At 41.4% G+C, this 12,048-nt stretch overlaps 1 protein-coding gene across 1 annotated transcript; it reads left to right on the forward strand.

Moving 5' to 3' along the window:
* Positions 1-577: 577 nt before the first annotated feature.
* leng8 (leukocyte receptor cluster (LRC) member 8) lies at positions 578-11,968 on the forward strand. The gene is made up of 15 exons (XM_046043888.1): positions 578-922; positions 1,645-1,783; positions 2,210-2,383; positions 2,565-2,645; positions 2,916-3,342; positions 3,987-4,146; positions 4,249-4,419; positions 4,772-5,020; positions 5,106-5,267; positions 5,415-5,709; positions 6,731-6,832; positions 6,939-7,007; positions 7,099-7,228; positions 7,327-7,534; positions 7,622-11,968. The coding sequence occupies exons 1-15, from the start codon at positions 882-884 to the stop codon at positions 7,782-7,784; spliced, it is 2,571 nt and encodes an 856-aa protein (XP_045899844.1). The 5' UTR covers positions 578-881; the 3' UTR covers positions 7,785-11,968.
* The last annotated feature ends 80 nt before the right edge of the window (positions 11,969-12,048 follow it).

Consider the following 12,048-nt stretch of genomic DNA (forward strand, 5'->3'; position numbering starts at 1 on the left):
ACACACACACACACACACACACACAAACAACACATCCTGCAGCTGTGTGTGCTTTGCTGGAAGGTAAGAAAAAATTTATACACCCTAATGAGCGAGCATGCCTATGAATTAAGAAATAACACAAAGTCGAAACATACATGTATCAATTGATTGAGTAAAATGACAGCTGCCCAGCCTCCCAAATATGGTCATAGTGCTTAAGGGTTTCCTTAAATAGTGTCATGTTGGCGACACATAGACTGACAACATGTGCTGATGTTGAGATTAATAATATTAGTTGGGGATTACACTGATAATTGGTGATAGATAGATATTATTGGTGATTAGAATTTAGTAAAGTTTTCTTTTTCCTTTTCAACTTGAGCAAAGGGAATAGCACATCGGATTACACATGTCCTGTGTTTGGTCTGTCAGGCAGTACAATCCCGCCCCTTCGTTATGATTGACATGATAGTATCTCAATAGGGCTCTGACGTAAACACAAAGGTAGGCATTTGATTGGTGGAGCCTGAGAGGACGTACTCTGGGCAACAAAACAGAAAAACCCACTTCAATTGGCCAGTTTACTTATCTGCCATTTTGTATATCCGCAGTCTGGTCCGAGTTGGTCGTCAGCGAAGAAGGAAGCGAATATGCTAATGTGCATATTTTTTAATTTAAAGCTTTACTCAAAATATATTAAAGTTTGACTTGTTATAGGTAGAGTTATTCACGGTATTCACAGTAACTCTTCTAGTAATCGGACATTTGATTTTCGTGTCAGACTTCATCTTGTTTACCTTTTGCTGTAACTGTTAGCAAGAGAGCTAACGACTTTAGCAGAGTTCTTTGCTAGCCAGCTAGCTTAGCTAGCGAACGAGCTAAGGCTAACTTGTGGCGAAATGGCGGCCAACACGACACAAGCAACCCCTACAACTAATTGGTATGTAGGGTCTCCTTTTCTAGCTACAAAAATATAATGTGATATAACGTAACATTATGCATTAAAATGTATGATAGAGATGGCTAGCTGTAATATGGAGTTAACGATAATTATGCTAGCTCAGCTCCGTGTTGACAAGTGTTAGTACAACTAGCTACATACAGGCCACTGGTTTGGTTAACAGGAAGCTGGTGTATTATCTCGCTGATTAACGTTAATCTTCCTTAAACTGTATTTAAGTCATATCTGTGTCGGCGATACGGATTGGTGCAGCAAACTGTAACGTTACTATTCAAAAGTTAACGCTGTACACACTTGACTCAACGGTTCACCTGTTAGCTTAACTGAAATGTCGGGACAGGTTTAGCATCCACAGGCTAATGTTAACATGGATATCTGCTTTGCTTTAGACTAAGATGATTAGCGGTTGGATGTTAGATAACTCAACTGCTAAGTAGGTAACGTTAGCAATGAACGAAGTGTAATCGATTTAAGTTGTTAAGTAAGTTAAATAGTTGACTGATGAGAGCAAACTTTAATTGTTTTGAAGTAAACCGTTAATATGATACCTTTTCTTTTAGGGCATGTTTAAGTTGGCATTGATAATCAGTGTGGTGTTAATCAGTCTAAATATTTATTGAGCTTGTATGTGTGCAGTTGATAAAGTTAAAGCATACTATTTCCAAAATCACCCTTGACTCAAGTTCTTGTGTTGTTGGCAGGTCCTATAGTGCTGCTGGTGATGGCCAAGTTCATGAAAACCCAGAATGGGAGAAAGCCAGACAGGCACTTGCCTCCATTAACAAGAGTCAAAGCCAGAGCACTGCTAAGACTACACAAGCCAACCGGACCACAGCAGAGGTGGACTGAATTTATTATTATTTGTGTGTCTTATCTCTTTTTACACCTGGTATTTAAATTGATCTCATGGAATCTAAAAATACGAATGTGGACACAGAACATCAAATAAATAAAAATCTGGTCATCTACATTTTAAGGTGGAATAAGAAGAAATAGAAAAATGTTCACATGCTATTGACATAATCAATGTGCTGCATAATTCCCAATTACCTGTCACAGCATTAGTAGATACCCACATTGCTGTGAAATGGAGGTGTTTGCATATGGATGTGTAACTTGGGGGAATCATTTAATAAGTGTTATTAATTTCACACATTTGTGTTATTTTATATTCTGGCAATATTGTCATTTCTGTCCCTGCTGGATGACTTCCTCCATGTTCTGGATTAAAATACCAAGGCTATTTGTGCATGTGTGTCATTTCAGGCCGGTCAGTTTCAGCCAGCAGTGACAGACTCTACTGCCATTCAGCAACAGCAGCAGCCACAACACCAGCAGCAGCAGCAGCAACAACAGCAGTACTATCCGTGGTACCAGCAAACTCAGCAACATTATCCTGGATACACATACCCCTATAACTATTACTACCCCATGGGTCCAGTAAGTACAGAAATTGATTTTTTTCTTATCAGTATGTTACATTTTGAAATGCGGGGCATGTACTGTATTCAACACTGTTGGCTACCCAGGCTTTTACATCTGCACCTCCCAAAATAACATCTGATGCCAAGAAATTGTGCGAAGATTCTATAATGAAATGCATGTTTCTCTGAATTTGCAGTATGGAGCTGCATATCCACCAAATCAGTATGGAGTACCTGCAGGAGGCTCTTACCCAGGAACTCCAACCTCTAATGGACAGGTATATAACAAGAACTTAACAAGCAAAATATTTAACCTCTGTAGTGTAACCCTTAATTATGTCACAGGAATAATCATGGTTCTGTCACTGATCTTTTTGGTTTTAAAAAGCTAGAACTATGAGCACCTGGCAAATTAATACCTGTTTTTACCTGCTGAGTTTATTCCCCAGGGATTTCTGTACCTTCTGGGACTATTTTATTTTATTATTTATCTTCTGAAAGGTTTGATTTAGTTTTTCCTAAAATAAATTTTGTCGTCCTCTTCACAGCCTCCTCCAGTGCCTGGGATGGAAGACCAGTCCCCCAACTACCCTTCTCAACCACAACCTCCTCCCCCTTCTACTCCTCAGCCACCCCAGAGCCCAACTACTTCAGAGAAACCCCCTCCTCCTCCACCCCCCCCTATTCCTCCCTCACCCAACTCCCAGTACCCCGCTCATCCATCACAAAATTCTTACAGTGCCACTAACTCCATGCAATACCCACCTGGCGACCCAAACCAAATGCAAGTTTACAATCATTCTCAGGGGCGGCCTAACTATGGACAGGGCTTCCAGGCCCAGAATACTTATCAGCCCTCTCAGAATACATCCCAGCAGCAACAGCAGTCAGGCCAGTATGTACCAGGACTCGGCAGAGGAGACAACAAAAACAAAAACCAAAAACAAGGACAGCAACTGTGGCACCGCATGAAACGTAAGATTTACTCTTTTGTGAGGTAGCATTTAACGTTTTCTCAACTGAATTACTAAAGAAAGTTTGATCTAGCTCTGTTTTTTCTCTGTAGCTTACACATGCTCTCTCTTCTACATTTGAGTACACAAATTACATGCTTGTTCCAGTATAGCTGGAACTAAATAACTAAAACTTTAAAACTATATTACACTATTAATGTCAGTAAGTTTAGGACTAAGATTGTGGCCAGAACATTTAAATCTGGGTTTTATGAGTGTTTGGTGTGGAAATGGTGTTACTTATGTAATCAATATGCAACCTATATGTATTCATTTTAATCAAATAAAACATATAACCTATGATCCAAAGTAAGTATAGTCATGCACAAAGAATGTAAAGGGGTAGAAAGCCATCTTGCCTGGTACATTCCAGAAAGTATGTGTCAATAGGATTGTTATTACAAGAGAGACAGAGAGCATCTTCATACTAGGAACACCCTTACACAGAAAGGTAGAAGTACAGGCAGGTGTCTCACTTAGCAGCAGTTGTAATGACATACGATCCATGTTTAAATTATACCAATCGTGCCCTGCGTCTGATGTTTGACCAATCAGAAACATCCCATCCCAAAATGTTGTTCTGTTTTCTTTTTCTTGTTCTTACAGAGGCACCTGGGACAGCTTCTGTGAAGTTCAATATTCACAAGAGGCCCTATCAGGTTCAGAGCAATCAGACTTTTCCTCCAGGCGAGCAGCCCTCAGGTCTGAATCCAACTCCTTCCTCCCCAGCTAGTACCAGTGGTGCACCCGGAGGTGCTCAGACACGGTAAGAACGGGATCTGTCTCCACTGATTCTGTCGTCTTTGTTGTCTTTTTTTTTTCTCTTGATCTGTGAATAATATGTTGACTTAAAATACTTTGTTTCCAGACCTCAGGACTGGCCACAAGCCATGAAGGAATACGTGCAGCGCTGTTTCACAGCCTGTGAGACGGAGGAAGACAAAGATCGTACAGAGAAAGTGCTAAAGGAAGTTCTGCAGGACAGGTTAAAGGATGGCTCTGCTTACACCATTGATTGGACTCGTGAGCCATTGCCAGAGTGAGTTTAATAGTAGTTTAGTTCCGTGTGTGTGTGTGTGTGTGTGTGTGTGTGTGTGTGTGTAGACAACACACACACACGTCATTTAAGCTTTGAAATGTCTTCATTCCATGACACTTGAGCATTGCAGATGAAACAAATATCAATTTACAATATTGTGGCGTTTGAGTTGAGAGGTGAATTCTAGGTTTGTTTTTAATAAGTTCTACTGCAAACAAACTGGATTAATGGATTTCTTTCCTCTGAATAGCTGTGGACTCATGTGACTTGTTGAAAGCATTGCTGCAGGGTGAACACGCATTGACACTTGGGCCTTCGTTGTTTTTTTTTTTGTTTTTTGTTTTTTTTTTAGACTAAAGGTCAAGCAGTCTCGTTGGGAATCTGTTCCATCCCAGAGGTCATCAGATGGCTCAGTGAGCCGTGGTGGAAGTACAGCGGCTGCAGCTTCAAGAGGCAGGGGTGCTGGACACAGATTGGGCCACTACAGGAATATATTTTCTCAAAGGAGTCCCTCTTCTAGTTCCTCCAATTCCTCCTCCCGCTCCCCATCCCCCTCCCACGGCCGACACAGGGACCGCAGCAACCAAAGGCACAGACGCAGGTTAGACACCATTTCCAATCCTTTCCTGTGGTTAGTGTGGACTTCCTGTAAATGTCCCCTTTTATACGTGTCTCTGTGCTCCCAGTGATTCTGGCTCCCAGTCAGACAGCAGCATCTCCAGTGACCTCCGACCTCAGCTGTCACGACGAAGTCAGAGAGGCGCACGTGGTCGTGGTAATGACAGGGATAGAGGACGTGGAGGTGGAGAGAGGGGACGGGGAAGAGGAAAAGCCAACAGAGGAAGGCGGTAAATTAATAGATGTTATTACAAAAATGACATTGAACTGTCTAATCGGGTCCCTACCCTCATTGACCTCTGAAGGGAAAATGTTTTTCTTTTACGACACCATGACACTGCTATAGCTTGTGAATAACCTTTAACTTACACTCCCAGGAACATGGAGGATTCCAATGCTACTGTTGGAAAGAAGAGGAAAGGCGGCAACGCTGGTCTGGATTTCCATGACCCCAACAGAGAAGCCAAAAAGCAGAGCAGAGCTGCTCGTTTCCACAAGCAGCTCCGCTCAGAGCCCCTGGTTCTCTCCATCAATAGTCTGGATTTACCCGATGGATCACAGGAGGGCATCAGCTGGGAGGACTGCCCCATTGTGGGAACATGCCAGGACATTACTAAGTCCTACCTGAGGCTCACCTGCGCTCCGGACGCCTCTACTGTGCGCCCTGTGCAAGTAATTCATACTCTTCTATTCATTAGTTGTATTCTTGCTGTAGTTTTGAAGTCCTGATTAGGGCTGAACAATTTGGGGGGGGGGGAATCTAATAGCTTTTTTTCTGCCAGATACTGCGATTACGATTCAATTTGCAATTTTTTGTTTGTTTTAAGTTCAGCTAAAGTTCAACATTCACTGCCAGTCAATTTCTGACGGAATTCTCGTCAAGCAACTCAGAGCAGATGAACCGGGCAGGAAGTCAGACACAGAATGGCATAGAGAATCCGGTCAATTTTCAAATAAAACGCCCTGTGCAGACTCCCGATCGTAGATAAACAATAAACACAGTTAAAAATCAAGGACAACTGAACAAATCATCAAAATCTGAACAAGTTAGGCAGGCAAAACGCTCTTATTCTGAAATGCTTTATGTGGGAAAGGTTAGGGTTACAGAGAGCTGTTTTTCGTAGTTGAAGCACAAAATGACAAATTAACAACACATTAATGTTAGGCTAAATGCTCCGCTGCTGAAACACTTCATTGTGAGCTGACGCCAGACAAAACCGCAGCACAGCCGCTGCCTGTGTCTGTTTAGGTGATGCCATTATCCCACGTTTTTGTTTAGTTTTGTTTGTTGTTGTAAAATATACATGCTCTGTGCCCACTCTGATTGGTGAGTAGGACCATAACAGGAGGTGTATGGCGCTTGTGATTGGTTAGCAGAATTAATTTGTAACTCCATGACTGTTTCAAACAGGTCAGTTGCGCTGTACGAAACTTCGATTATTTTCTCTTTATTACTATCGAAGCGTTGAAGCTCAAAAAATGACATTCGGGCCAGCCCTAATAAATGGCCTACATTTTAATCGCCGTTTTCACGATTAGCTAATCGCATTCTTTCAATCGCAGTTTCAATTTGAAAACAATAAATCGTTCAGCCCTAGTCCTGATGATGACAGTTGAATATTTATCTCTCCTTCTTCATCACAGAATATCCAGATCCAGACTTAGATCTATTTCTGAAATTGTTTTTACCCAGGTCCTGAGAAAATCTCTGCAGGCTGTGAAAGCCCACTGGCAAACCCACCAGGACTATGTCTATGCTTGTGAACAGATGAAGTCCATACGACAGGACCTCACGGTTCGTTATCTTCATAAATGTTTCATTTGCTCTTCTTTATAACAATGTTAACTTCTGTCTGGGTTTGTGTTTGCTTCTGTTTTTTAAAATGTGTTTATTTATCCAGGTCCAAGGAGTTCGTACTGAATTCACAGTGGAAGTGTACGAGTGTCATGCTCGCATTGCTCTGGAAAAGGTGAGTCTGTTGTCCTTTTGTAAGTGTTGCACTAGCTAAAAGTGATCTCTGTGCATTATTTTAATACTAGCTGAATGTTTCTTGTCTTTAGGGAGACCATGAAGAGTTCAACCAGTGCCAGACCCAACTAAAGGCCCTGTATAAGGACAATCCCTCGGACAACATAGGAGAGTTCACAGCATATAGATTGCTGTATTACATCTTCACTAAAAACTCTGGAGGTTTGCTCACATTGTTTTGAGTCACTATTACACATCACATATGCGTTCTTACCCTCTCCTTTGGCATTTTAACTGTGGCCATATATCTTTCCCTCCAGATCTGACCACTGAGTTGGTATATTTGACCCCGGCGTTGCGGGCAGATGTGTGTGTGGCTCATGCTCTTGCACTCCGTGCTGCCTGGGCGTTAGGAAACTTTCGCCGTTTCTTTAAGCTGTACCTGGAAGCCCCGCGCATGGCTTCATACCTTATTGACAAGTTTGTAGAGAGGGAAAGAAAGATTGCTCTTCGGGCCATATTCAAAACGTAAGTCATGTTCCAGAAAGATGTATTTTGAAAATTTTAGCTACTTATGTGCTGATCCCTGTTTCTCTCTCTGTCCTCTGTCCGCAGGTTCAGGCCTGACTTACCGGTGCAGTATGTGCAGTCCACTCTGGGTTTCCCTTGTTTAGACTCCTGTATGGCCTTTCTTACTGGGCTAGGTGTCACCTTTATCCCCTCTGACCCCCAAAAGATAGACTGCAAAACCAGCACAGCCTCTTTGGCTGCCTCCTGAGAGGGTGGGGAGATAGCAGCATGAAGGGAGACAATAGGGGACCATCATGGAGCCTAACATATACAATGCACTGCACTTCAAACACCTCAGCCAGCTCAAATACAGTAGTTGGCAGACTACCACTATATATAGAAAGATACCTGCTAGAATAATCGACTGAAAGATTCAGATTTCAGAAGGCAGATGTGATTTTGAACTGTTCAAATACAAGGAGCCTGCACATACTGTCACTCAAATATTGTAGGTTAGGCTAATGCCCAAGGTATCTCACTACATTTCTAATGCCAGAAAAGTGGGTGAACAGTTTAGATTTGGGATTATTATGTAATCTCAGCACTTAAAGGCCACAAAGTCTCAGAACCAGATCAGGGAGGCCCTCATGGTTCCTGTTCCTTTACCGCCATCAGATGTCAAAGCTAACAGTGTTGTCATGTTTTTTCCTTCCTCAAGTAAACAGCTCCAAGACCTGAGGTTTCAAGCCTTGTCAACCAAAAGGGAAATACAAACAGCAAGTTCTTCAAGTCATTCATCCAGCTGTCTCCCGTTTGAAGTCAAGCTTACAGAATCGGGTCAACGTTACACTTTCCTCGTAGAGACTGTGAGACAACGAGGTGAGAAGATGCCAGCAGTTTGTCTGAAAGAAGAGTTGGTGGTTTGTATGCCCTGCCCTGCACCAGGTTATCGTCAAGGTATCTACAGTTGGCTGTTCGTCCTGTTCCTTGTCCCCAATCATATGACCCGTGAAAGCAATGGACTGATGTCAGAAAGTCTTGTTCCTGATTTAATTAAGTAGTATTCACTCGCTGGGCGCAGTCATGAAATGGTCGGCCAGCATTGGGGGGTTGCAATCTGATGAGCATTGACTTTGTGTATGATAAAGGAGATAGAGGAAAGTGTTCTTCATCAAGGTGATCTCTTCACTCCTACATACCCTCGAAGCTGAGCTCCATCCCCAGATCCAGAGGCAGAGAGGGAATCTGCTTCCATCATCAGGTAGAAGTCTTGCCAGCACGTGGAATCCGGCCTGATCAAAACAGCGCAGCGATGAAGCCCATCTTTCTTCCACGGTGGTTAACCTCCCCAGATGTTCAAATGAAAGGGGCATCTATGCTGCCATGTCCGTGACAACTGAAGGGGAATTCTGCGTTGTGGAGCATCAGTGGTTTGTATGCTACATCTGGCTCTGGTGTTTGCAAGGCTGGTAAGCGAAAGGGACTTCTCTGGAAGGAGGTGGATGACGGCACAACAGAGATGTTGCCTCACATTTCTTCTGTGTGAAATGTTTTCTGTGTTGTGTTTTGTGGACAGCAGTATTGTCTCGACAAAAGGATAAAGAATTATGGAGCTACAGAGAAGATTTTTCTGAAAGTTTGCAGCTTGTTATTGGATAGATTAAGTATCAAAGCAAATTTGACAATATTCTAAAATACCAAAAATAAGTCAGACCTTTTACTGCATAGATGCACACTGCTGTCTAAATGTCACATGGTAAAGTATTTAAATCAAAACAAGTTTTAAACTGATGTAGACCGTAAATGAATTAAGTAGGAGATGCAGGTAGCGTGAACAGTCGTGTTTTATGTCAATTCTTCCAGTAGTTATGAAAAGTTTCCAAAATAAAATCTGCATTTGTAGCCTCCCTTAATAAGAAAACAGAAGCTTCTCTAAATGGCAGTGGAGTTAGTTCTCCCTGATAAGATTTTGGTCCCTTTATCCTCAGGAGGTTTGTGCTTTTCTGGACCTAAAAGAATAATAGAGGGTGGTGGTGGTGCACACTGTCTTGCATGATGATTGGGGGGGGAAATGTGTCACGATACTTAATAGTGATTAGACGGCTCAGAATTGTACCCCCTAACCAACATAACCCTTAATGTTCCACCATATGCAATAATTTGGCTTTTTATATAGTGTTATTGTGCTGAAATCGAAAACACAGGTCGACATTGTTCCTCATAAATGGAGGGATTGTTTTTTTTTTTGTTTTTTTTTAACAGCTTTAATTATCACTGTAGAAATATTGCGCCTGAGGTATGTGGTGTAACTGACCAGAACACGAGTGGATGCAGGCTTTCTGTACAATCTACATATTTACTTGTCTTCAGAATATGTCTGTAAATACTGTATAATATTGCTGCTGTGTTTTTGTTTGTTTTTTCGATTAGTGCATAGTGTAGGTTTTTTGTTCACACGTGGGTAAGTGTGAATTTAATTTTTATTTTTATTTTTTTCCCCCTCCTCCTGTGTTTTGCGAAATTCTTTGACTCTGTGAATATGTAACCCTAACTGCAGACAGGTCTGGATTGCTTTGTGTGCTGTGTTGTCACCACCACAGTGGTTGTCGTGGTAGAGTTAATTGCCATTTTCCAGTGCTAGTTTCTAAAAACATTAGCACAGGCTCTTGAATCAAATTTTGCCGAGATGTCATGCTCATTTTCCAGTGAAATGACAAATTTGGTCGTGAAAAGGATCCCTTAACTCGAAGAACACGTGTCACTTGCCTGTTTTGTAGCAATCTTGTGTTGGCAGATAGTTCCATGCAGAGCTGGTATATAATCAGTGGTAAATGGACCACCTTTGACAAACGCACGAAATGTTAACATCTTCCACAAAAGGAAAAATTTGCATCAGGTTAACAAAACTCCCTCGTAAACCTGGATCGTCACTTTGTTTCTCCAAACTGTTCTTTGTTGACCATTATTTCAGAAAACCTTTTGTAAAGACAATAATCTCAGTATGTTTTCTTTCTTTCCCCTTTCATTTACCTGACCCCCCCTCCCCCTCCGTCCTCTTTGCCATTCCCTCCCCTCGCTTCCTAAACCTTTCTCTCACACACCACCAGACTTCTCATTCTTCAGCTCGTAGCACTGCTGCGTTGCAGGAGCACACGGAGTGAAAAGTGGGTGAACCACCTCCAGACGCCAGCCGGAGAGAGTGAATTGTGAGCAATCCAAGTCTTGGTTTGACCCACTGAAGTTGAAGCCATACAGCTGATACAATACACGGGAGCCTCACATAATGACGTGGAAAATGTTCATTTGCTGCTAATCCAAATATTTAAAATGGCTTTCTGTGCAACATGATACCTGTTTAGTTTTGAAAATGTTGTTCGACGATTGACAAAGTCAACATGTACTGTTTTCTGTTTGTCCAGATGCATTTACAATTTTATTAATTTTTTTTTAATAATACACCAACGGTTTGCTGTTTAAAATTTGTCATTCAGGTTTTTTTTCTTTCATCCTATTTATTTATAGTAAGGAATAATTTGGCTTGTATTTGCTTGCTTGACGGACCCTGTTGGAGTCAGTTACAGTAGAGTAATTTTGAGAGTTTGAGCCCTCATCTAAAAATGTGTCTGGGCATACAGAACATGTCCTCAAAATTCACCTACATTTAGTAACAATTTTCTTTTATTAAGTATGCAGTCTTCTTCAGGCAAAGTTTCTTTGACAAGTGCTGGTGCGTGCTTTGGTTTCTTATGTGATGAGCTTGATTCATAGCTGCTGGTTTGTGTAAATGTAAAAAAAAAAAAGTTTTACACATAGTTAAAGGGTGTACATCTGATGTCTCAAGTTTTCAGCATTGAACCGCACAAAACGTTTTTTTTGTTTTTTTTAAGTAGTAAATTCACCCCAGACAACTAACAATACACATTTTCATTTTGGATGCTTTTCCTCTGATGCTTGAGTCATGTTCTTGGTAATTTTTTTTTCTCCCATGTTACTGTTTACTTCCCATCAGTCCGTGTAATGCCTTCCTTGATATTTGACACTGGAACAACTCCCACGTCCCTCACTTCAGCTGTGTTCATTTCCTGCTGTTTCCTTTTTAACTCTTCATTTGAATTTGTCTGTTCTCACTTTCTCTCCCTGCATGCTTTCCTCTCCCATCTCCTCAAACTCTCTAATCAGCATTGTTTTCTCTTCTCATTCTTATATTTTTCCTTTTTCTGTTGAGTATGTTTGTGACCGTGTGCCACTAGTCACTCTCACTAGTAAGTATTTTATTGCGTCTGGAGTGCTTTAATAGTTTATGTTGCAGCTCACTAACAACTGAAGCTGAAAGTTTATCTGCAATGCTTCCCCTATCTCCATTCCTCTACAGATCTGACATGACAAACTGCCATTTTGTAAATATTGTGTACATATTTTGAAAAATCAAATAAAAATGAAGTATAAAGGGCATCCAGTATTCATATATTCCTGTATTAAATTGAGAGCTTACAGGCAGACTTGATTAATAAATTTAGAGAGAAATGGATAAA

Source organism: Micropterus dolomieu, linkage group LG03 (assembly GCF_021292245.1).
Source record: "Micropterus dolomieu isolate WLL.071019.BEF.003 ecotype Adirondacks linkage group LG03, ASM2129224v1, whole genome shotgun sequence".
Taxonomy (NCBI): Eukaryota; Metazoa; Chordata; class Actinopteri; order Centrarchiformes; family Centrarchidae; genus Micropterus; species Micropterus dolomieu.

What these genes read in the sequence shown, in the direction of transcription:
- leng8 (XM_046043888.1), top strand. Translation starts at nt 882, where the DNA reads ATGGCGGCCAACACGACACAAGCAACCCCTACAACTAATTG. An exon ending in ACTCGTGAGCCATTGCCAGA is followed by an intron (nt 4,420 to 4,771) that starts GTGAGTTTAATA and finishes TTTTTTTTTTAG; the next exon opens with ACTAAAGGTCAAGCAGTCTC. An exon ending in AAAGCCAACAGAGGAAGGCG is followed by an intron (nt 5,268 to 5,414) that starts GTAAATTAATAG and finishes TTACACTCCCAG; the next exon opens with GAACATGGAGGATTCCAATG.